This window comes from Phlebotomus papatasi, chromosome 1, assembly GCF_024763615.1.
Source record: "Phlebotomus papatasi isolate M1 chromosome 1, Ppap_2.1, whole genome shotgun sequence".
Lineage (NCBI taxonomy): Eukaryota > Metazoa > Arthropoda > Insecta > Diptera > Psychodidae > Phlebotomus > Phlebotomus papatasi.
Genome location: NC_077222.1, coordinates 20,661,177 through 20,683,599, shown reverse-complemented (window position 1 = coordinate 20,683,599; position 22,423 = coordinate 20,661,177). Strand labels below are relative to the sequence as shown.

General features: G+C 32.9%; 2 protein-coding genes across 3 annotated transcripts in view; one reads left to right on the top strand and one right to left on the bottom strand.

The window, feature by feature from the left end:
- The window catches only part of LOC129798174 (uncharacterized), a 237,517-nt gene that overhangs the window by 129,726 nt on the left and 85,368 nt on the right, over window positions 1–22,423 (bottom strand). For both annotated transcript variants that reach the window (XM_055841183.1, XM_055841182.1), the window contains exon 5: window positions 2,144–2,277. In XM_055841183.1, the coding sequence (XP_055697158.1) occupies window positions 2,144–2,277 (134 nt within the window). The remainder of the gene's footprint in view (window positions 1–2,143; window positions 2,278–22,423) is intronic.
- Window positions 21,274–22,423, top strand: part of LOC129798173 (nose resistant to fluoxetine protein 6-like) — a 25,942-nt gene continuing 24,792 nt past the window's right edge. Inside the window, exon 1 of the mRNA XM_055841181.1 lies at window positions 21,274–21,603. Within this exon, the coding sequence (XP_055697156.1) occupies window positions 21,387–21,603 (217 nt within the window). The 5' untranslated portion in view covers window positions 21,274–21,386. The remainder of the gene's footprint in view (window positions 21,604–22,423) is intronic.

Genomic DNA, 22,423 nt, shown 5'->3' with positions numbered 1-22,423 from the left:
TGGAATCAGTAATCCTAATATAAAATGTGTACCGGAAACATTATTGATAGAATTACTACGCGATCATTTCTAAGGCGCAGAAACGTAACGAACTGGGCACCCAATGGGCCAAGTGGTAGAGCACTCACTCTATAATGCAAGTATCCTGAGTTCGAATTCCCCTTTAGGCCCGTTAGGTCATCAAGAATTTTGCTGGCGTTAAAGGTGTTCGAATTGCATCCAATGAGCTTCAATGCACTTGATACCACAGAGCTGACAACCCCATCCTTGTATAAGAAAAAAAATTAATGGATGTCCCGAACTTCCCTTATGGAAAGCCCTAAGTTCCTATATGAAACGATGTAGCACCATTATTATTATTATTATTAACGTAGCGAACTTGAGCATTCTGCAAAGCTAAAACGCTTTGCCATCCATCTTTTTCCTGTTTTTCTTAGACGCACCTTGCTATTCATCTTATCCTTCTTTGTCAGGTGAATGTTAAACTGGAAGGTTTTTTATTTGATACTTTTGGTCGTTTTTTTTTTCGAAGAACAGCTCAATTGTCATTGTTGGAATTCCTAGAAAATTCCACCATCATTGAATTACAGCATTCTATTGTGCTTCAGGGAAGGTTATCGCATCGATTGGAAGATTTAACAATGATTTAATGTGAAACATCTTTCTTCGATGTGAGAAAGCACAGAAGGTATCGAAACCGTAGCACTTTTATGAAAAGGTATACTGACGAATTTCTGGAGGCCATTGATGGGAAAATATTTGGAATGGGACGAAAGAGTATGCGTCTATACATGAATTCTGAAGCTTTTAGTATACAAAAGATTTTAAGCTTTTATGCAAATTATTGAATTGCTTATATCTATAAATAATATTATGAGCTTTATAATTTATTTCAATATGACAATAGCAATTGGTGATGGTCGAATATACGAAATAGATTATCGTATATTTAGAATTCAGAATGTTTTAAACAACTTATCTAAATGGAAGTAGAGCTGGGCTAATTTTGTGTCGGATAGAAATTGGAATTTTGCGATTTTCTTTACTGTATTAAATACATTGCTCTTAAAGTCCTAGATTAAATACTGATTAAACTCGATTTAATGCTGTCCAAATTTACTTTTTTTACTGTTCATTTCTACAGTGCTTTTAAATAAAACTGTACTTGCATAACTCCAACTCTATGTTTAAGTTATTTATAATATTTAATATCCTCGTGTATTGATGATGTATAGTCGATAAATCTCTCCTAAGTTTGCGATTCTTGCTTCAAAAAGCATAATAATCTCAAAATTGCTCCAATAATTATTGGACTTTTGTAAATAAAGCTTTCATAAGCAATTAAGTTCAAATATATTTAAAATAGAAGCATTTCAGTAATATGTAAATTGATTCAATGCATTTATTGCTGCTTATGTTCGTTTGATAAAGTAAAGTTAATTATACTAAGGCCTTTAATGAAAGCCTTAATGATCAAATGCTATAATATACACATCAAACAGAGAAAGAGAAACCATATATTGGCACAGTTATAATATTATTATATGATATGATGAAATATCTCAATTTACCAACAAATTCAGAAAATTTATGTTTCACTGCACTGGGAAATTTGAGGAATTTTGGGAAATTAATACATTTCCAGATTTCTCAATATGAAATCACTAATTGAAATTGTATATTTATAAGATATAGATTGTATATAAAAAAATTTAATAGAGAAGGGCAGCTATATAAAAAAAAAAGTAAAATTTATATCGCACTCTTGAACACCAGAGTTCGATCACTTCAGGATTTTTTATATGCCCTCCATAAGTCATTTATAATCAAATTGTTTATCATTGTTTTTTTTTTCTTTTCAAATTGAAACATTTATGGTAATTGCAATATGACATGTGAATATCAATACACCCACAATTAACACATGTCACATTATTTAACATCAAAGTTATTGAACGGTAAGTGCAACTGAAAATCACATTATAAATGTCATAGACAAACATATCGACAAATCCACTCTCAGACAAGGACTTAAAAATTCTCAAATTAATTGAAATTCTGCCCATAGAGAGGTGGATATTTTCGAAAAACTTTATAAAGGATGTCCTAACAAAATTGAATTTAAATGCAAATTTTCACTTACCACAATATTATTGAGAGTCAAAGTTAAATCAGCTTTGGGCCGTGAAGGTGGACAGCTGCAATTTGCTCTGAGCACATCACCTGGTTCATATCTATCGTGTTCGGTATAAAGAGAGGGCTGCTTCTCTGGTAATTCTGAAATGGTTAAAATTTCCAACCATTAGATTCATGCAACATTTTGCCAACAAAAACTTATACACTGAGAAAAAATTGTATATAAAATGTGTGTAGGACAAAATACTTTCTCTCGAACCCGGGACACTTGCATCATAGAGCGAATGCTCTACCACTTAAGCCATTGAGTGCCCAAAATATTATTAAACCCACATAAATTAATAGTCTCTATAAATTCTTTTAAGGTTGTTCTAACCTGATACTGATAAACAGAATACAAATGGGTGGCATGATTAAGATTTGATTAAGATTTGTCTATGGGTCGGCTAAACCGCTGCATCCAGACCACTTATTTGGGCCCATTATGCACTCCCCATTACTCCATTCCATCTTAACCCCAAAGGCGGTCCTCCAGCTTTATATCTCGGCTTCTGTATGCCTGAGGTACACACATAGTGCCGTTTCTATATTGCGGCAGACTAGCCTTGGTTGCATCAGTTGCAGTGAATGTGTATTTTTGTATTGACAGATCTCTTTATGCCGAACCCGTTTCTGTACCAGCTTCTCTTGTTTTCAGGTGGTTCATTGTCAATGCATTAAGCATTATTATTTCATCCATTTACTGGACTAATTCGATACGGCTGCTGAAAAATCTGCAGCTGCCGAGTTTCGAACACGAGACCTCACAGTCATAGAGACACTATTCTACCAACTGATCCACTGAGGCTCAATGGGTGGCAAAGTGTTTCAGGCTTTGCGAAGTGCTTGAACTCGTGACATAGATAATACCTTAAAAGTACTTTCGGATCGTTTACTGTTTACTGGTTCTTCACCGTTTTAAACCGATTCGCAAATCACTAGAGATCCCTCAGTATTACTTATCGGTTTATAACCGATTTGAACAGATTTATAAATCACTCAAAAAACATTGGCCAAAATACACCTCAGGATCAAGAGTAATATGATTGAATTTGGAATAAAAATGACATTGAAATTGACTTAAGCTTGTCAGGAATTACAACGAGCCTAAACATGATACCATTCTGTTGTGAAATACGCTCCATAGAGCATTTTTAACCATTAATTTTGAAAAACCGTTAATTAAGAATGATTCAATGGTTTTTACGTATGAAGACAAAATGTCCGCTTGGGTAATCTCTAAGACATATCCAAAAATTAAAAAATCCCACGACGGGTTATCGAGCAATCTCAAAAATAATACGGTTTTTAAGGGAAGGATAAGGGTGGTGGAAAATGAAGGGCATGTTTATAACTAGTCTCTCTGTATGGAGTTCGAGCAGTAAAATAGGTTAAAAAAGGTTTTTTCTAGGACTATGTCTAGCTTCATTTTTTGCATAATTTTCGATGTATAACCGATTAATAACGATACACATGTTCCCACACATGATCCCACGTGTTTTGGGAAGTTTTTGATTTCGTCCTTTGGGGCAAAGGGAAATTTTCTGTGTTTTGGGTAGTTTTTCGTTTCGTCCTTCGGGGCAAAGGGAAATTTTCTTTCGGAAAGTTTTTATTTACGTCCTTTGGAGTAAAGGGAAATTTTCTGTGTTTTCGGAAGTTTTTGTTTTCGTCCTTTGAAGCAAAGGGAAATTTTCTGTGTTTTGGGAAGTTTTTAGGTTCATCCTTTGGGGCAAAGGGAAATTCTCTTTTAGAAAGTTTTGAGTTTTGTCATTTGGCGCAAAGGGAAATTATCTGTGTGTTTGGGAAGTTTTTAATTTCGTCCTTTGGGGCAAAGGGAAATTTTCTGTATTTTGGTAAGTTTTTGGTTTCGTCCTCTTTGGGGTAAAGGGAAATTTTCTGTATGACAGACAAAATTTTCGATGCTTGTACAAAATGTATAAAAGACAAGATTTCCAAAGACAAAGTTTCCAAAATACAAAAATTACCGAAGACAAAGATTCCAAAAACAAACTGGGAAAAACAAAAGTGTAAAAAACAAAATGGAAAAAGCAAAGATTCCCAATCCAAGGAAGAGCTTAAGGTAACTGTCACACGCTGACGAATATTCTATAACGACAAATTCTTAATGACAGTACCGACCGTTCAATCGAAAAGTACAATGAGTATAATAATGTATAAAGAACTGACAATCACATCATCCATTAAAATATCCCAAAATCTTAATTTAAGAATATTTTATCTCGGCTTCTAGGACTTGGCATAGTTCACAATTACTGTACCATTAACCTTCTTTTATTCAACGAGCACTTGGACTTTAACTTGGACTTTAATTTATGAATGAAACTGTAGCATTTCGGGTCGGCTCCCATTTAAACGCTTTCAAAGCACTCATCCTAAAATTGGAAAGCCTGAGACATTATTTCAGTTCCTTATCATAGGTGTATTTTTTTTATACATCAAGGGTCAAATTCTCAAACGTAACTATTAACAATTGGTTACAGCTTACTGTTTATTTCATTTCCCGATTGCCTGGTTAATCGGAAATTTAGTCATAAAACCAAAACCAAGTATAATTCGTCCAATACGCCATTTTGTATTAATTCGAGACACGTTCCCGTCTTTTAAGCAGTAAGGCAATATTATCTTTATAAAATATATTGACCAGTAAACCAGTCAAAAACTTATCTGTCCAGTTAACACAGTCCGGTTAGCATTTGTTGTTCGCTTGATGGTTACGCTCGTGAATTTGGACTCAGATTTACATTTCTATTGATCTTTAGGCGATGTCAATTTAAAATATTTGTGGTGTAAAACCAAATCCAATTTTCACACTTAATTTTCAACCCCATTTCCCAAATCCCTTTCACTCTCTCAGTGTAGAAAGAACTGCAGTTGCTCTAATAAATTCAGTATAAATTTTGAATTTTGGTGATTTTTGTCGTTGATTGTTAGTTGCAAAGTTAGTGGTGGTTCACTCATGTGAAAACAATAACCCCTAGAATACGTAAAATTGAGCTTTCAAACTTCAACATGCTATTTCATTAGCTTATATTGGATTTAGCAAGACATTTTCCGTATACATTAACTGGTGAAGATGGAGTTTCAGGGAAAATTTGGTTGAATTTTATAATAAGAAATATTGTGTGAAGCACAACACTAGCAACAAAGTTCAATAGAAAGCATCCTAAGGCAGAAAACTCAACCATCTTTGTATGGTGACTTTAACCATACTCCCCTTGTACCTAAAAGATCATAAGGTGTAACTTCTACAGAGTTGTCCTTTCATGTGACACAATGCAATTTTATCAAGTCAAACTTCATTCACACTAGAATATTTGCATATCACAAACCAAAATGGGCCACTGTTTTGTACTTTCTCTATACAAAGCCAGTAAAATGATACCAAAAGCAAATTTTGCTGTACATCCATAGGTCGAAAGGTTAAACCGAAATAGAGTAAATTTTATTGTGTGAAGTATACCATTTTACGCTTTTGATATTGAAACCCCGATAAAACAAACACTTTACACAGCACTACAAATACGAAACGCAATGTATACTCTTTTCTGTAGTTTTTTTTGGTAGAGAAAACAATATTAGTCGTAAATAGAAGTATTTTGTTGCTAACGAATTTATATATAAAATCGTATAGGTTTAAAAAATATAACCTTATTAATTAATATTCCAAATAATTATTAAATATAATAATATCAACAGTTTTTTTTTTGTAAATATTTCATTAAAAAATCATGGCTTTAACGATTTTAAACGATAAATACTAAAAAAAATTCAATATAAGTGTGCAAAACACTCTTTTTATATACAAAAATGTTTATGAATTTTTGCATAATATGAAAGAACGCTTAACATTTTTTTTTAAATAAAATTTGAAGAATTCCACTTTCAAGATTCATAGTAAAGTTAAATTACTATTAAAGTGGGAAAGATGTTTCTTGGAATAAGAGAAAATAAAATAACATTTTTATTCATAGTGGGTGGACTTCCGTTAGTAGATTTACTTCGACGGGAGCCCATGTCATACACTGATTTAACAACAGATGGCGCTTAGCCTTAAGAAAGTTTATGTAGGCGGGCTTGTAAAATTTGAATTTGAGGTAGAGAAACCAACAGTTCTCAGAAACTCGATCAAATTCAGTCCATAAATGATAAAATATCTGTTAATGCTATTCCAAATGTTCAAGAAGAGACAGGGTTTGAAGCTTCATACACATTCTGGCTTCGAACACTTCATAACAATAAGGAAAACTGACATATAATCACTTCTTGAAAGTTAATCCGGTGTTCGTCGGGTGGGAGAGGAATAGCCCAGAATAAAAGTCTTTTCTTCCCAGAGCTTTCGGTGCCCTACGCACCTTCTTCAGTAGGGCACCGAAAGCTCTGGGAAGAAAATACTTTTATTCTACTTTTAGTTCACCCGACGAACACCGGATTAACTTTCAAGAACACTTCAAATTTTTCCCATATTCCTTAAATCAATCTGACTTATTAGCATATATTTTAATAGCTAGTCTTAGGTCACATTTCCTGAAAAAAAACCAGTGATAAGCCCAGATAAGCTTATGGTAGCTGAGATTCTTTACAGGTGACCTCGAAATGCGTGCAACTCGGGGTGCTTGCAACTCGGAATGCGTGAAAATTCGAATGCGAGTTGAATTTTGGGGGTAAAGAATCGCGTCGAGTAAACTGTTCTCGGCAGTCGAAATGGATGAAATTGGCTCTACGCGATTCTTTACCCCCAAAATTCAACTCACAATCGAATTTTAAAAGAAAAAAAGTTCATTGAAATCGGTTAATAAACATTAGAGATAGAGTCCGGTCCATATGGATATAGTAAGGGTCGGGGTACAGTGGGTAGGGGCAGAGACGGATGGGACTCATCGTCAGAAAGATCTTGATCTCAGATATAATATAAACTAAAATTTTATCAAAACCGCTGCAGAAACACAAAAAAATGCAGTGCGGTCATGACATTTTCGGTTATAGCTCGGGTCAGTTAGCGTTTCACAAGGGTTGTAGTACTTAACGAGAGCTTACCAAAACACCAAAATTTTTCGCATTCAGATAATTAGACAAGTCTTTCAGTGCACTTTTTAAAAGACTTAGAGTGAGAATTTTCTGTTGAAATTCATATAGAAGCTCTTAAGGTCCTTTAGAGTGCGCCACTTTACTTATAGTAATCTCAGTGATGGAACCAAGAGCGTTATAAGCAAATAAAAAGATTTTTGGTTCTATAATGTCTTACTTAGGGAATTCTACAAGACTATATTAAGAAAAAATTGCTTCTTGATGGGTATGACCACTCAAAAATTCAAATTTTGGCCCCCTCTAGCTATGTTCGCGGGGTCGGAGGGGGTTAAGTTTGGTATCGATTGAAAACTCTTATAGGCCCAGCTATAACATACTAAAATTTGAGCCCGATCGATGGCATAGTGGCTAAGTTATTGAAAAAACCAAATTTAGGGGTGTTTCAAAATGGCGGATGAGTCTGACATTACCAATTTCTAGCCACTTATCGATATTAAACCTTAGCCGAAAACCGCTTGTCGATATCTCTTTTCGTTCTCTCTCCAGGAGCGTTTGTACTCCGGACGGGACGATCAGGACGGAGGGGACGGACGTCCACGAAAATCGATTTTTGGCGCATATGATATTCGTGATCTATGAGTGTCAAAACGTGTAAATCCAAAATTTGGGCCCGATCTGACGAGGTCGGATTTCACCTGTGACTACAAAATCTGGGATTGTAAAGAATCTCAGCTGACTAGGTCAAATTGATTAAAGGAATATGAGAATAAAATGAAGAGTTCAATGCCAAAATGCGTACCAAGCTTCAAAGCCTGTCCCTGTATGAAAAATCACAATTAAGTCCACTTAAATTTACATGATCACATATATCCTATCTCGCCTATTTACTAGGTCAAACATTTATCCTCATTTACTTCACGTAGGACATTGCAAAAGAATTTTATGTATTCATCTAGATGGGGATCTATAATGAAATTCCTTAGTCAATAAAATCAGCCCTCCCTCCTAACTTGTCTACAGAGGTGTAAATCTGCAATTCCATTAGAAAGCCCTTACCCCTCTCACAACCAACCCATTCCAGAATATAAACACTCATTGGCAAAATCACACAGGGTGACACCATACACATTCCAACTGGTCACAGTTGTTTTCAATTATGTGCATATTTATCTATTTGTCCTATCGTTCCTTTTCTGGAGTGAGTGGATTTGGCGGGAACTTCAAGTAAGTGAGAAGAAATGGAGCGACAGAATGATTTAGATGGTCTATGTTCTATAGCATTTTGTGTTGTCATTAAAACCCCAAAAAGACAGCAGTATTGGAGATAAGAGGGTTTGAGGGGCGGAAACACATTGAAAAATTTATGTGAAGCACCTTTGTCGTATGCCTAATGCTTCTCTATTCTCCTTGCATAGTCCTCATATTGCTCAGAGAAGGGCAACAACAAGAGAGACCAGAGAGAAAGAGAGCTTAAAGCTCTTACTCAAACCCATATATACTTTGGGACAGGAGGAAGGTGGAGGGATTGTTGTGTGTTTCGTGGGAAGAATGGAGCATTCTGTGTGAAATATGGCCCAGAGTGTGACCCACCGTGGCCTCGTGTTCACATCGTTGTCACACATTGTGGTGACACATCTTAGGAGTTTTGGTGTAAACCACCACTGAAGCGGCAGTTTCAGAGCTTTGTCGAATGGCACCAGGCGTCAACTATTCCACATCGACCATCCGCCCAAAACTTATGGTCGGGGGTGGAATTTGTATAAGAGACACAAAGCCCCTGAGAAAGGCTTTTCTGTTTGAGAGTGAGACATGTGAGGGATCGGACTGTACTTGGGTGACTTTGGCAGTGATGTTACCGCAAAAGGAGGGAATCCAACCGCATGAGCTTTCATATCACAGAAAAAAACTTACATCGCGCTCAAAACTTCCACTATTATGTCACGTGTCTCTAAAGTAGCAAAGCACACAATTTGTGAATATTTAAGGGCTTTTAATGCGTAGAATAGTAAATGTACACATTGAGCCAATTTATAGTTGTCAACACGTGGGGAGCTTTTAAATGAGGCACAAGAGTTTTCATTTTAAAAGCTCTTTCACTGTCAATATAAGGTAAGTGTGCCAAATTCCGGCCAACTTGCAATTTCGGCCACCTTTTTTGTTCCTCGAATTTCCATGAACTTTTAGATTTTACGTACTCTGGAGATTATACAATGCAAAAGAATAACAAAAAATGTAGCTTCGACAAACGAGATGACGTGAAAAAGATATTGGAAGAATTCCCGAAGAGCAAGGAACTATGAGAATGAAGGTGGCCGAAATAGAGCACCAAAGCTATGTCTATATTTTTATTCATTTCAAAATGTATTAAGAATCATTTCAGAAGAAAGAATTAAAAAAATCAATTTGTATTTAAAATATTACATTTCAAACTTGAGACTTTGACGCTTGCATGCAACTATGCCGAAATTTGGAACGCTTACCCTATCTTAGAATTTGACTTAAATGACTATTTCAGAGCTGTGCAAATTCTAGAAAAAAAAGCAAATAATTTATAATCCGCAACAGCTGGTAATTCATTTATGCTTTATCCGATTGCAATCAATCGGGTTAAGACTATTTTATATTTAATTTGATGTACTGAGCTATTTCTACCACTTTGTACATCGTTCAGTTTACAAATGTATTATTAGATTTACATTGTTTTGTGAAAAATGTCCATTCAGACGCTTCAATCGTTTCCACCGGGCGGAACTCGAACTCACAACTGTGATAGTCGAGTCGAGGTCATACCGCCCAAGAACCGAACGCTCTCACCGATTGCACCACGGACCCCCCAAAAACAAATCTATATTTGACTTTAAAAAAATCAAAATAACGGTTTCCGGTCAGAAGGTTTATGAATCAATTTAAAAAATCACACAAAAGACTGACTAACACAAATTAGGATAGGGGAAGTGAGCCAAATTTCGGCCAGCTTCTAATTTCGGCCACTTTGAGTGTAATTTCGGCCATGCAAATAAATTAATTAAAATTATGTATGTAATCTTCGAATAGTCAATGAATTCATTTTGCTTTTAAATATTTATGTATTTTAGGATGTATTAATACAAAGATCGTTAAATTCTAGTTGAATTTAAATTGCGTTGTAAAAACTCAGTGTGGAAAGAGTCTTACAAAAAATGTGACAGATCGATTGTGTTTCTAGCAGTCTTACGATTTGTGGTGAAGTGCAAAAGGTTTTCTTTCGGTGTTTTTCATGAAAATTGATTAGTTTTCATTAAAGATTGTTTCTGTTTATGTTAATAGTGAATCAATCTTTAAACTTCGGATAAAATTTCCCAGCTGGATCCTGTATTTCGCTTAAAATAGTATATACTTTGTGAGCGTCTCTCTGGTGAGGTAGTTTTGCCTATTCCGGCAACATCTTTTGCTTTCCTAAATTTCTTCTGTTTCTTTTTTTTTCAATTTCCGAGTTCTACAATGTCTATAGAAAAAAACCAATAGCTTATATGAAAAATATGATGTGGAAAAAGCCTTGGAAAAGTTAAGGAAGGGCAAATTGCTACGGCAATCTGCGCGTAAATTTGAGATGCTACTCTTCAGGTCTTCAGGACAAATTACGCGGAAGATCTCAGGGCTTGTGGGTCATATAAACGTATTAAACTAAATATTAAACTCGTTCCGTTTGACGTTTTGAAATTTTCTATCCGTTGCGTCACAAAAGGTGGTCAGAAAAAAGGTGGCCGGTATTTCACTCAAAGTGGCCGGAATACTACCCAAAGCAATGTCCATATTTTTTATTATTTTTTAATATTTTAAGAAGTGATTTAAAGAAAACAAAGATCATAAACTAGTCTTCAAGATTCCACACAACCCTACCGAAAAGGAGGTAACAACAAATATCAATATGAATTAAAAATATTGCATTTCAAACTTAAGATTTCTGTGCTTAAATGCAACTATGACGAAATTTGGCAAACTTACCCTAAACACATTAAATTGTATTTCAGATAAAAATTAATTTTCTGTCATAACCGATTCATACTTATCTAAAATTCCAAGACCTTTCCAATGAATCCAAACTTGCTCAAATCGATTGAGAAATAGGTTCTCCGCAGCGATTTGAACGACTTTAAGAAATCGGTAATAAATCTTTCAATTGTATTTCTAAGATTGAGAATTCATATTCCATCCTCATACATTATGGAACATAAAATATCTAAACTTAGAACCAAGATTTCTAGAATATTTCAAAAATTCAAAAATATTTCAAAAAGATTTAAAAATACTTAAAATATTTGAATCTATATTTAAATATTTAAAATTTAAAATATTTAAAAGATATAAAATATTTTAATAAGTCCAAAGGTTATAGTAGATATGATTCATTTCCAAATACTGTCACAGGTTTTATATCTCGATCCATACAACTTAGGGAAAAGTCGAGCTATGTTGAGCTGGTAGGACCTTACCACTATTTTATTTAGTGCTAATATTTATTTTGTATCGCCCACAGACTTACAGCATGCCGAAAAACAACTAAGTGGTAAACTGATGGGAATGTAGTCTAATCACAATTTTGATTATAATTACGTTAAGCTGTCTTTCGGCTTAACGTCTTAAAATCTTGAAATATTTCTGCCAGAATTAGAAATATAGTAAATCACACGATTTGTCTATCGAGATTTCAAGAAATTTGACAGATCTTGAAATTTTCTCACCGTTTATTTTGATCTTGATCTCAGAATTCAGGCCCATATCTGAGACATTGAAAATTTAAAAAAAAGATCACATGTGTTTTTGAAATATTTGAAAAATTATATTCTTGGCGGTAAGGGAAAGTGGGGCACCTTTGAATGTAGGGCAGCTTTGAAATTGGGATTTTTCTCCTGATATGGCTAAGCGGAACTTAGCCATATCATAATGTAATATAGCGTCTCAATATTTTATTTAAAAATACGTGAAAATCCTAATTTTAAGCTGCCCCACTTTCAAAGGTGCCCCACTTTCCCCTAATGTAAGATGGGGTGTGCATAAATTGAGCTCAAGTTAATAATATTTGAGTGGACTTATGGAGGGGTCTCACAAAGGCTCCAAGCTATTATCTCTAATCTTTTGGTCACTAGCTTTGATGACATATACGAAGTATAAAGTTTAAAAAAAAAATAATAAAGTAAATTAGTTTCTTATAATGTCATGAAAGAATAGAAAAAATTATTCTCAGAATCAAGGCACATTAAAATACCCAAATCTCAAAATAATTGATGTGGCATTTTAAAGAAACAATATCAAAAATAGAGTTTTAATCGCACCCATGTTTTGAACCTAAAAATATTAACTTTATTTAACCATAAATCTTAAAGTTTCTGTTGAGATACTCAAAAAGATTATTCCAACCTGTTTGCAAAACCTTATTCTTATCCTACCGTGGTATTTTAGTGTATTGATACAATCATATTCAAATGAAAAATATTTATCTACTGTTTTCGTAAACATTTCATGTAGGCTGCATTAGGCATAGGAAATATTTGTAGGTTGGGCTTCCCAAAATATTGTGTAATTCACTATACTATTATTCCCTTTGCACAACATGAATTCATAAAACCTCCATTGCACTCTATATAATAATTTCTTCCCATCCACAGTTGAACTAATAATTTTCATTAAGGGACATTTCAAACACTGCTATAGCTTTTATGTTTTAACAATTCACAAGAACATCCGTAATATATTGAAATCCTACGCTTGACTGCCTTTTCAAAATGTATATCATGTGAGTGCATCAAAAATGGGCTCACGTTCATTCATTGGAAAGTTGCACCATTTGAAATTGGCACAGGAATGAGAGGATACACGATAGAGGGCATTTTAGCGAAAATTTTCCATTGAAACCCATCGAGAAAGTATATCAGGAACATTTCGCAACTATTTGTGCCCATTATTGAATGGCATTATGTTTGAATTTGTTGATAGAACGATGCCATTTCCCCTTTCGCATCGAAATGTGTATATATGCTTGGGTGTATTTATTTATGAGCAACTCTCAAGTCCATCAGAAATCAGCACCATATAAACATTAAATGCAATAATCGCACGATTACGTTCGTCAGTCAGTGGCCGCATTTTAGCACTATATACAATCATTTGAACATACATAGCATTTCGCGTGAGCTTTCAGCATATTGATTCCATCTACTAACGGACGTTCTACATCCCCCGAAAAGCACACACTCTCCCTCACATTAGAGCCCCGTCATTTGTAATGTGGGACAATTTAGATGGGAAAATTGGAAAACGTGATCGCGTTGACTGATGACGATAATGATAACGTTATATTCTGTATTTTAAATGTGCTGTTTGATTGTCAATCGTGCTGTCGATATTTTGTGAAATCATCCTATCCACTTCACAAGTTTCTCATCTTACGCAACAAGAATCCTATGTCCCAGTAAATGACACTACGTAAGAACATTATTGGCCTGAATCTAAATTCTAATTTCGCCATTTGATTGAGAACGTTTTGAGAAAAGCAGACCTTACTTTACTTTGTTTTATGCTACATTAAATATTAATAATATAAAAGAAACATTGAAAAAGGTTAAGATTAATATTGAAAAAGGTCCCGCACTTTCAAAGGTGCCCCACTTCCCCCTATTAAATTTAAATATCCCGTTGACTTTTGTTTGTTTTAATTTAGTTTCGCGATAATTGACAGAAAATAAATATAGAGAACCTTCAAGCATTCACTTCGCTTTTTTACTGCGCGAACTCAAAGAGAGAGCAGTTATATTATAATAGTCTTTTTTTTTTCAACTTTTTACTGTTCTGGAGCTTAAACGGTAAGAGATATCGACATCCAGTCTTCGATGACCCCCAATAAAAAACAATATCTCTCGACGTTTTTTTTTATTATTTGCACTATATCATCTTGAGAGAATTAAATAGGTTCATTTTTACAAGAAAAACATCACTTCATCTAATAAAATTCATAGATTTTCATTTATCCTAAAGTTAACTGAAACATTCACTGATATTGACAGTTTTTTGCTCCACGTGAGGGCTCTGCTTTCTCTCACAAGTGGCGCTGTCAGCAATAGTATCCCAATTTTAGTTCCTTTATTGTGTTTTTTAAATCTAACGAAATGTATAAAAATTCGAGAAATTCTTCTTGAAATGTCCTTTTCCCCACAAAAATTCCAATTTTCCTAAGAAGTCTTTTAAAAAAATCCTGCAATTGTACAGAAAATTAGACGCCTTCGAAACTTAATGCAATCGAAAGATTAGAAGGAAGTGGGGCAGATTTGAAGTAGGGCAATTTTGAAATTGGGTTTTTACTCGTATTTTTAAATGAAAGTGAACCTTATTAAAAAAAAAGGTCAGAAACAGCTTTATTTAAAATTGTCTAATGCATAGTACCCCACTTTCCCCTAAACAATTTCGTAAATATTCTATTCGCTTCAGCGCTTTGTTGAATAAATACAAATATTTCATTCTGGAATCCAACTTAATTTACCAAAAATTTTCTGGTATTAAATCTATTTGAAAGGCATTAGTTGAGCTTAAATGTATTTAATGACAATAGAGCTTGGAATTTGGACTAATAAATTCATCTCTGTATAAACAAATAATAATGCGTATCGAAAATCCACATTGTCAGAAAACATAGTTTCTCTTATAGAGAACAAAATCTGTATATTTTTAAGTTTAAGGTCAATTTCGAAAATCGAAAGAAGTCGTTCGTGTTTTGTGAAAGTAGCCTATCGATTAGTTTTTGATTATTTTTCCAGGGCATTCGCTCAAATGAAAATGAACAGTTTTTTTCTTGAACAAGAAGAAAAATTAACATTTAGGGTAAAGTGATATAGTGATATAAGTAGGACATAGTGTTACAAGTTGGACAGTTCGCCGGTACAAGTTGGACATGGCTTTTTTCTTGATAAATACAGTACAAAATTTGTTTTTAAGCACAAGGAACCAAATTATAAAACTAAAGCATTAAATGTATACAAATAAAAATGAAGTACTAAATTTATAAAGAAAAAAAAGCCCTGTCCACCTTGTACCACTTTACCATACACTGATAAAAATGTATTACGTGCATATTTTAAGAAATTCATAAAGTTTGATAGCGACATTGTATCGTTAAAATATGTGTTAATTTTAAAAAGCTTCTAAACCGACCAATTTGACCGGTCTTGGCCGGTTTGTTAACTATCAAAATGTAAATCAATTATAGGTTTTCTAATACTTCACCAATCCATTACCGATTGCAGGGGAGTAGCATTAGCTCTGAAAAATGCGAGCGGTTTTAGTGTAATTTTTTCCCTGTTTTCGTACACATTTCACGAGATATCTTCAAAACTACGTATATTGCCAATTTAGGGTTTTCGGTTGCCTCTTCGTTATTAAATTGGCTTTTATTTTGTATTAGTATTTTTTGCTAATTCATTCTACAATGACAGAAAACAGCTAATAAACTCAAAAGTTTTTACGGCTCGCTAGAAACATATGAGAAACATAGGAAATGTCATGCCCCAGACCGATATTCTAAATTTCGAAAATTCAATTCCGAAAAGATTTTCCATCAGGGCTCAATATTAGGTGAGATTCTTAACAATCACACCTACTATTTGCTTTGAATACTTCGAGAATATTTACAAAAATAAAATAAATCTAGGATTGGTTATGGAAATAAACCGAAAGAACAAGGTTTTAGAAGATCTCTTTCCGCCTGGTCTCCAAGCTGGTAAAAAAATTGGAAAATATAGAATACTGCTCTCTCCTTTAATCTCAGCAGCAGAACTTTAAAAATATTTAAACATTTTAGATGTAAAATCCATCAAATTGACAGTTCGACATTTTTAAATAAAACAAAAAAATGTACAATTTCATAACGTTAACTTAATGAACAAATGGTAAGGAAAAATCTTATTTCTTTACATTAATTAAAGTTTATTATTTTTTCAAAATATGAGAAAATTAAATTTTAATCTCTTTTCCTCCCGGAATAAAAGTATAAATCTCCACACTAAAATATTTGCATAATAAGGGAAACAGAGAAAATACTTAATTTATCCACAAACAACAATTGAATAAAATAATTTTTTGAGCTTTTCATTTCTCTTCACCCGTTCTCTAATGAGTTTCAGCTCTCTAAAGGAAAATCTCATACAACTATAGTTTTAGTTAGTTTGGGGATGCGAATAAAAACCCAAACCGACATAACATAAAACTCATTCGGTAGCTCTCTCACTCGCTGTTTCTGGATGATTTACCAACTATCTCGAAATTGCTATTTGTCCTCTTGTATCGACTCACTGAACCTGGTGTTCGTTGAACACCAATTGATTTTCAATCCTCTGCAGATCATATGAACACACCAGTGGATACACCAGAGAGAATTTCAACGTGAACATTTTTTTTTGCATAAAAAATAATACTCCCGCCATCTCCAAATCTCATCTCAGTTCAACTCTTTGAACATGAATATTTTCTGATGGGGCAAAGGAAAATAATTGGATAAAGCTTATATAAACACTTCAATTTAATTATGAATTTTGAATTTTCCGAAATCTCATTCAGAGAAAACCACTAAAGGAGGGTATGGTTGAAGCCAGACATATCAACATCCACAAATTTCTGCAATCAACAATTGTTTTTGAGAAAACAAATTCTGAAAAATATAAACTATAATTAAAAATATTGAATTAGTAGTGAAACAATAGAATAATTCTGCAGAGTTAAAATGATTCATCAGAAAAACTATAAAAACATGTGTTTTATTTCAAATGCGTTTTATAAAATGCATTGCAGCAATTCTATATTCATAGAAGCAGTGCTATGGTGAATAGGGAGAAGCGGGGATGTTTAAGACATACGTGATATCTATTTAAAAAATATTCTATTAACCAACACGGAAGACAGTAACTATGATTAGAAGAAAAAATCCAGTAAATCACCAGTGCAAGAGGTTATAAGTATTACAATGCAGAAGCAACCTCGCTCTTCCCTATAAATTCATTATGACTCTGAATAAAGCTTCATTCGGACTTCTCCAATGCGCAATTTTTTTGTCATCCATTCATTATGTGGAAGAATGGAAACACCTAGGTGGACGTAAAGCAACTTTGAATTTGACTACCTTTCAAATAGGGCTTTTTATTTCTATTTTAAACGAAACTAGGTCTTATCATAATGTAATTAAGGTTCACAATTGGTTTGTGAAGCTATATTATATAACAGTAAGGTCCAGTTCCATTTAAAAATAGAAAAAAGTCTATTTCAAAGGTATTCCAATGCAGAGGTGCCCTATTTAGAAAGTGTGAAACTATATTTAATGTCATAACATTTTTTTCTCGTTGTTTAACTTCAAGATTATGGACATTTTGGAAAACTATAGCACTGAGAAAAAAAACGGGATTGCGATTAACTTTTTTCCTCGTAACTTTAACACTTTTTAAGTATAAAAATAACTCAACATTTTTTAATGTTAATTTTACACATTTTGAGGGGTAAAATTAGCATGAAAAAGGGTAACTTTAACCCCTAATACACTTAAAAAGCATAATATTTACACCTATTTCGGATCAGTACTGCAGGGTAAAATAAACATTTCCAGAATGTCATTTTAACTTTTTCGGATTTCTCTCAGTAATGGTATAATATGGTTTTCATAAGATCTAACATCTCACAAAGTCCTTTTACTACACCACCTGTGTTTATTAGAACGCAAATTATTTTTATATAAATATAACTTATTATAAACACAATTTAAAAATAAACATAAAAAAGATTAAATTAAATAAACCTTAATTTCCAATTATTATTCGATTCAAATACCCTTAATAAGCTCAGAATCCTTTTAAACAAAATAAAAGAATTGGTTAGGAAATACAGTTTCCGGAGTTATTTTATATTTGACCTTGAAAAACTTAATAACGGTAGAATTCAAGGTCATTAAAGCACATTGATGAAATATAATTTTAAGTAATCTCTTAAACCTGCCCAAATACATAAAAAAAAATTAACAAAGTTCTGAAAAATCCAATGTTACTTTCTCTTGATGCTTTTCCTCTAAGTTTTCGAAAAAACTGAACTCCTTTCTCATAACTTTTCAAAATTTTCTTGAATAACTTTCTTTGTTGAACAATCTGCTAATCTAAAAACTAGATCAAAAATTTAAAAAAAAAAAACAGTTCAGAAGAAACACCACTTCTCATAGATTTTTACACTAAAACACCTGGAAATTAAACCTGGGATGACATGATAACTTCTTTTCGATAGTATCGACTCTCGATTCTGAAAATTAAAAATGATAATTACACTTTTTATTGGTGATAAAAATCCTTATTTACAGTCACATTCTTTTAAAAGTGGTGCATTGACCGGTACAGTAATGTTTAAAAATCTATTGTTCACTCAATCTACCAGATATAGATTTATCGATATTATCCATTCGATAGTATCGAAAAGTTATCATTCCACCCCTGTTTTCAATTCTGTTTTTATTTAAAATTTATTTATTAATTTTATGAGCATTTAAAATATTTTAAAATTTTAAATATGTAATCAAGACTTTAATTTATTAACAAAAAACCTTAATTATTTTAGTTTTAAGTCCTATTTTTAATTCCTCATGATGTTCAGAATGTTCATGATCCCTGATAATGTTATTAATTAAAATGCACTAGGGTACATTGAGGTTATTTAGAATTAAATTGGAATTTTGAGAATTCCTCGCTGGTTTCCAATGAATAAAAAGAAAAAGAAGATCCTATATAATTTTACAAAGACATAAGGCAGAAACTAATATAAACCGAAAAATATTATTCTCGGTTTGATCTCGGTTAGCACATTAAGTACTTATTAAGCATTTAATAAGTGCTTAATTTTGTGTAAAGTATTTTAAATGATGTTAACCAGATTGTAAATACATAATTCTATGTTGAGAGTTGACCGTTATGCTCTAGTCTAGTCTAGACACATACGACCTAAGCCAAGAGGCGGCTTAACGTAACTGTAATCAAAATAATGCTTTGATTGAATTCCTATCAATTTCCCACTAACCAAGCTGTTTCACGGCTTAAGTCGAGAGATGTATTAGTCAGATGGAAATGTCTTCCTATCATTATTTTGATTATATGTACGTTTAAGCCGTCTCTCAGTTTAAGTCGTAAGTGTGTCTATAAGACATTAGTAAGTGATATAAGTAAAGATTGGAAATTCGGCCTCAAACTTTCTTCTTTATGTTTTATTGGCCGATGTTTCGATCTTTCGTCGGGAATTGTAACTCATGATTTAAAAATTGTATGTAGGCCCTTAGGAAGGTCCCAACGGTCGAAACCAAGAATCGAAACATCGGCGTCGGCCAATAAAAACATAAAGAAGATTAACCCTTTAATGACGAATGGGACACCGGTATCCCAAAAATAGAAACTAATTTTTCGACCTATTTAGAGGACAAAATAATATTCTATAGTCAAAAAAATGCTTTCGTTTTTGGGACACCGATATCCCTCTCGTTCTTAAACGGTTAAGAAAGTTTTAGACCGAAATTCTTCTTCGCTTATATTAGGTACAGTAGACTCTCTCAAATTCGGGCATATGGGAACGAAATGTCAACCGAATTAGACAGAAATTCGGGCGACAAACTTTTTGAAATGCAATGATTTTTATTCATGTGTATATAGATATTGAGTTCACACACTCATATATAAGGTAAATTGCATGAAAATCTCTCAATAATGCAAAATCACATCAAAACTAAGACAGATCCTCATTTTTCAGAATAATCTCTAAACTGATCCCTGTAGTAGAATTCTATAACAGTTTGCCATATGATAAATTTAAAATATTTAATGTGATAATTTCGGAAGAACTAATTGTGGAACTGACTCATTTAAGTTAATAAAAGCTTCAAATAGATCTTTGCAATGGCCATTCTATGCTCGCTCACTGGGCACTAATGTTTGTCCTGGTCCTGAATTTTACCACGAGAATTTCCCATATGACATTGTCATCCTGTTACAGACTCCTTTTCTGTAAATCTGAAACTGTTTGGGACTTTACACTTTTAGACTGACTTATATTGTCTGACAAAATAGACAAAATACTGTAAATCATTTTTATTCATTTTTCTAGATATCCAAAGTTTTCTGAAATTTTTTATCCAATTTCTGCTAATTAATTTCACGTTTACATCTATTTTTCTCACTACATAATGAAAGATTGAAAATTTTGATTAAATAGCGCAAGATCCGTAATAAATAATGCCGTGTATTGCAGTGCAATGCGATCATAAGAAGTAAAGTTAAATAGACTAAGTTTAAAATATTTAATAGCAAAACGATAATAAATTTTATATGGTAAAAAATTCTTTTCATATTTTAATTACCTAACAACAGTCTGACGTCTTTTAATATAATAACAAGTTTCAACACCATTTTCTCTATTGGAACTTTATTCAAAACACTACCCATCCCAAAAAAAACACATAGAAATAGTGGGATTTCCTTTCCGTATGCATTTGCACAATCTGAAAAAAAATCAGTGAGTAGGAATTACCAGCTGATTGCAGATATCATCTCTCGGGTCACGAGTAATTTCATAACAACAACAAAAATGTGTTATTAATAGACAAACGCAACGTTATGTAAATATAAATTGTAAAATGATATGACGCCAATTTAATTTATAAGCAATAACGTAATGCATTCGAAGAATTTTCCAAGTTGAGACGAAGCCGGGAAAAGTTTAATATCATCACGGAGGGGAAAGTGCCCAGTATCTTAATTGGATTGTATGAGAAAACTATTCAGAAGCTTTCGTGAAAGAATGTTAAATTAATCTAAAAGTATGCAAGATACATCTTCCACTACTAATAGATTAATCTGATTGAATATCAGACAAGACGCGCGTTGAGTTGTGACCCGTGAGTTATTTTTCCCGTACAATTCAAGTGCAGTTGCGCTGACCTTGCCTCTTGGATCTCTCAGAATTTATTAATTCCCCACCCAGAACCCAACTGTCTCTCTGTACTTAGATAGTTAATTTCATTAGTATACCAGGCACGAGTTTCAGTTCAAATTCTCATCTCCCGCGAATATGTGATTATTCTACTTCCTTGAATCGATGCTTTCTAAAAGTTTTCCACAAATTCGCGCACGATGAAAGCTTGGTGTTTATTGTGGCTTGTAGTGCTAATTTCACCGTTAAATGCATCCAAAACTTCTCCAATCTCAAATTTTATTCTCCCACAAGAATTTCCACTTCTTCTGGGCATTTTCAACGAGACTTTCAGTGAAAATTCCAACACCGATTGTCACAGAGATATCTGGAGCATTTTATATGGAATTTCAAACCGGGAAACATGGGCTTTAAAGAGTAAGCTATAGCTATTTAAACTATTTAGTTTTTTTTTCTAATATAGAAAAATAGTTTCAAAAATTAATTTTACTGATTTGTTCCACCCCGGTTTATTTGTAAAAAAAAAATAATTGTTACACCCAACCGGAAATATAAAATTATTAAATTATCAACAATTGCAATTTGCAGTTGCAGAAAATACAAATTAAAAGACGGATGTTGATTATGTGATTTCGTTCAAAGTGAATATAGAAATTTTCAATTTTCCATATATTTTTTTTGTATATTTCACAAATTTATATCACAAAAAAGTTTATTGTACTAATATCCGTTATAGTACACATACAACTTTTTTAAGATAAAATCCTACATTATTTATTTTAACAAAAAATATTTTAAAATAAACCAATTAGGAATAATTTGTCGCTTGAAAATTACTTTGTATTTATACTAAAAACTTTTATTTTTTAATTTAAATTTATTTTTATGATCTTGCCTTGTGTACAATTTTATGAGATAGCGGAAATGTTAAATATTATTGAAATATATTAGTTGTATTCGTATTCAGTTGGTAGTCAAAACATGTCACAAGACCTAAAACCTTGCTTAGGGGGTACAAATGTGAATTAAAAATAAAAAAACAAATAATTAAAATAAGAATGATTTGAACAAAGAAAATTTAAAAATTTAATTATCTAAATAGTTGTTCTAGTTGATTAACATTAAATACTTTTTTAATGTGTGTACTAACTTCCGAATAAAGTTTGTAATGATTTCAAATTCAGCCGTTTGATTTGAATCACATCCTATTGTAATTAATTAAAATATCTTCCCATTC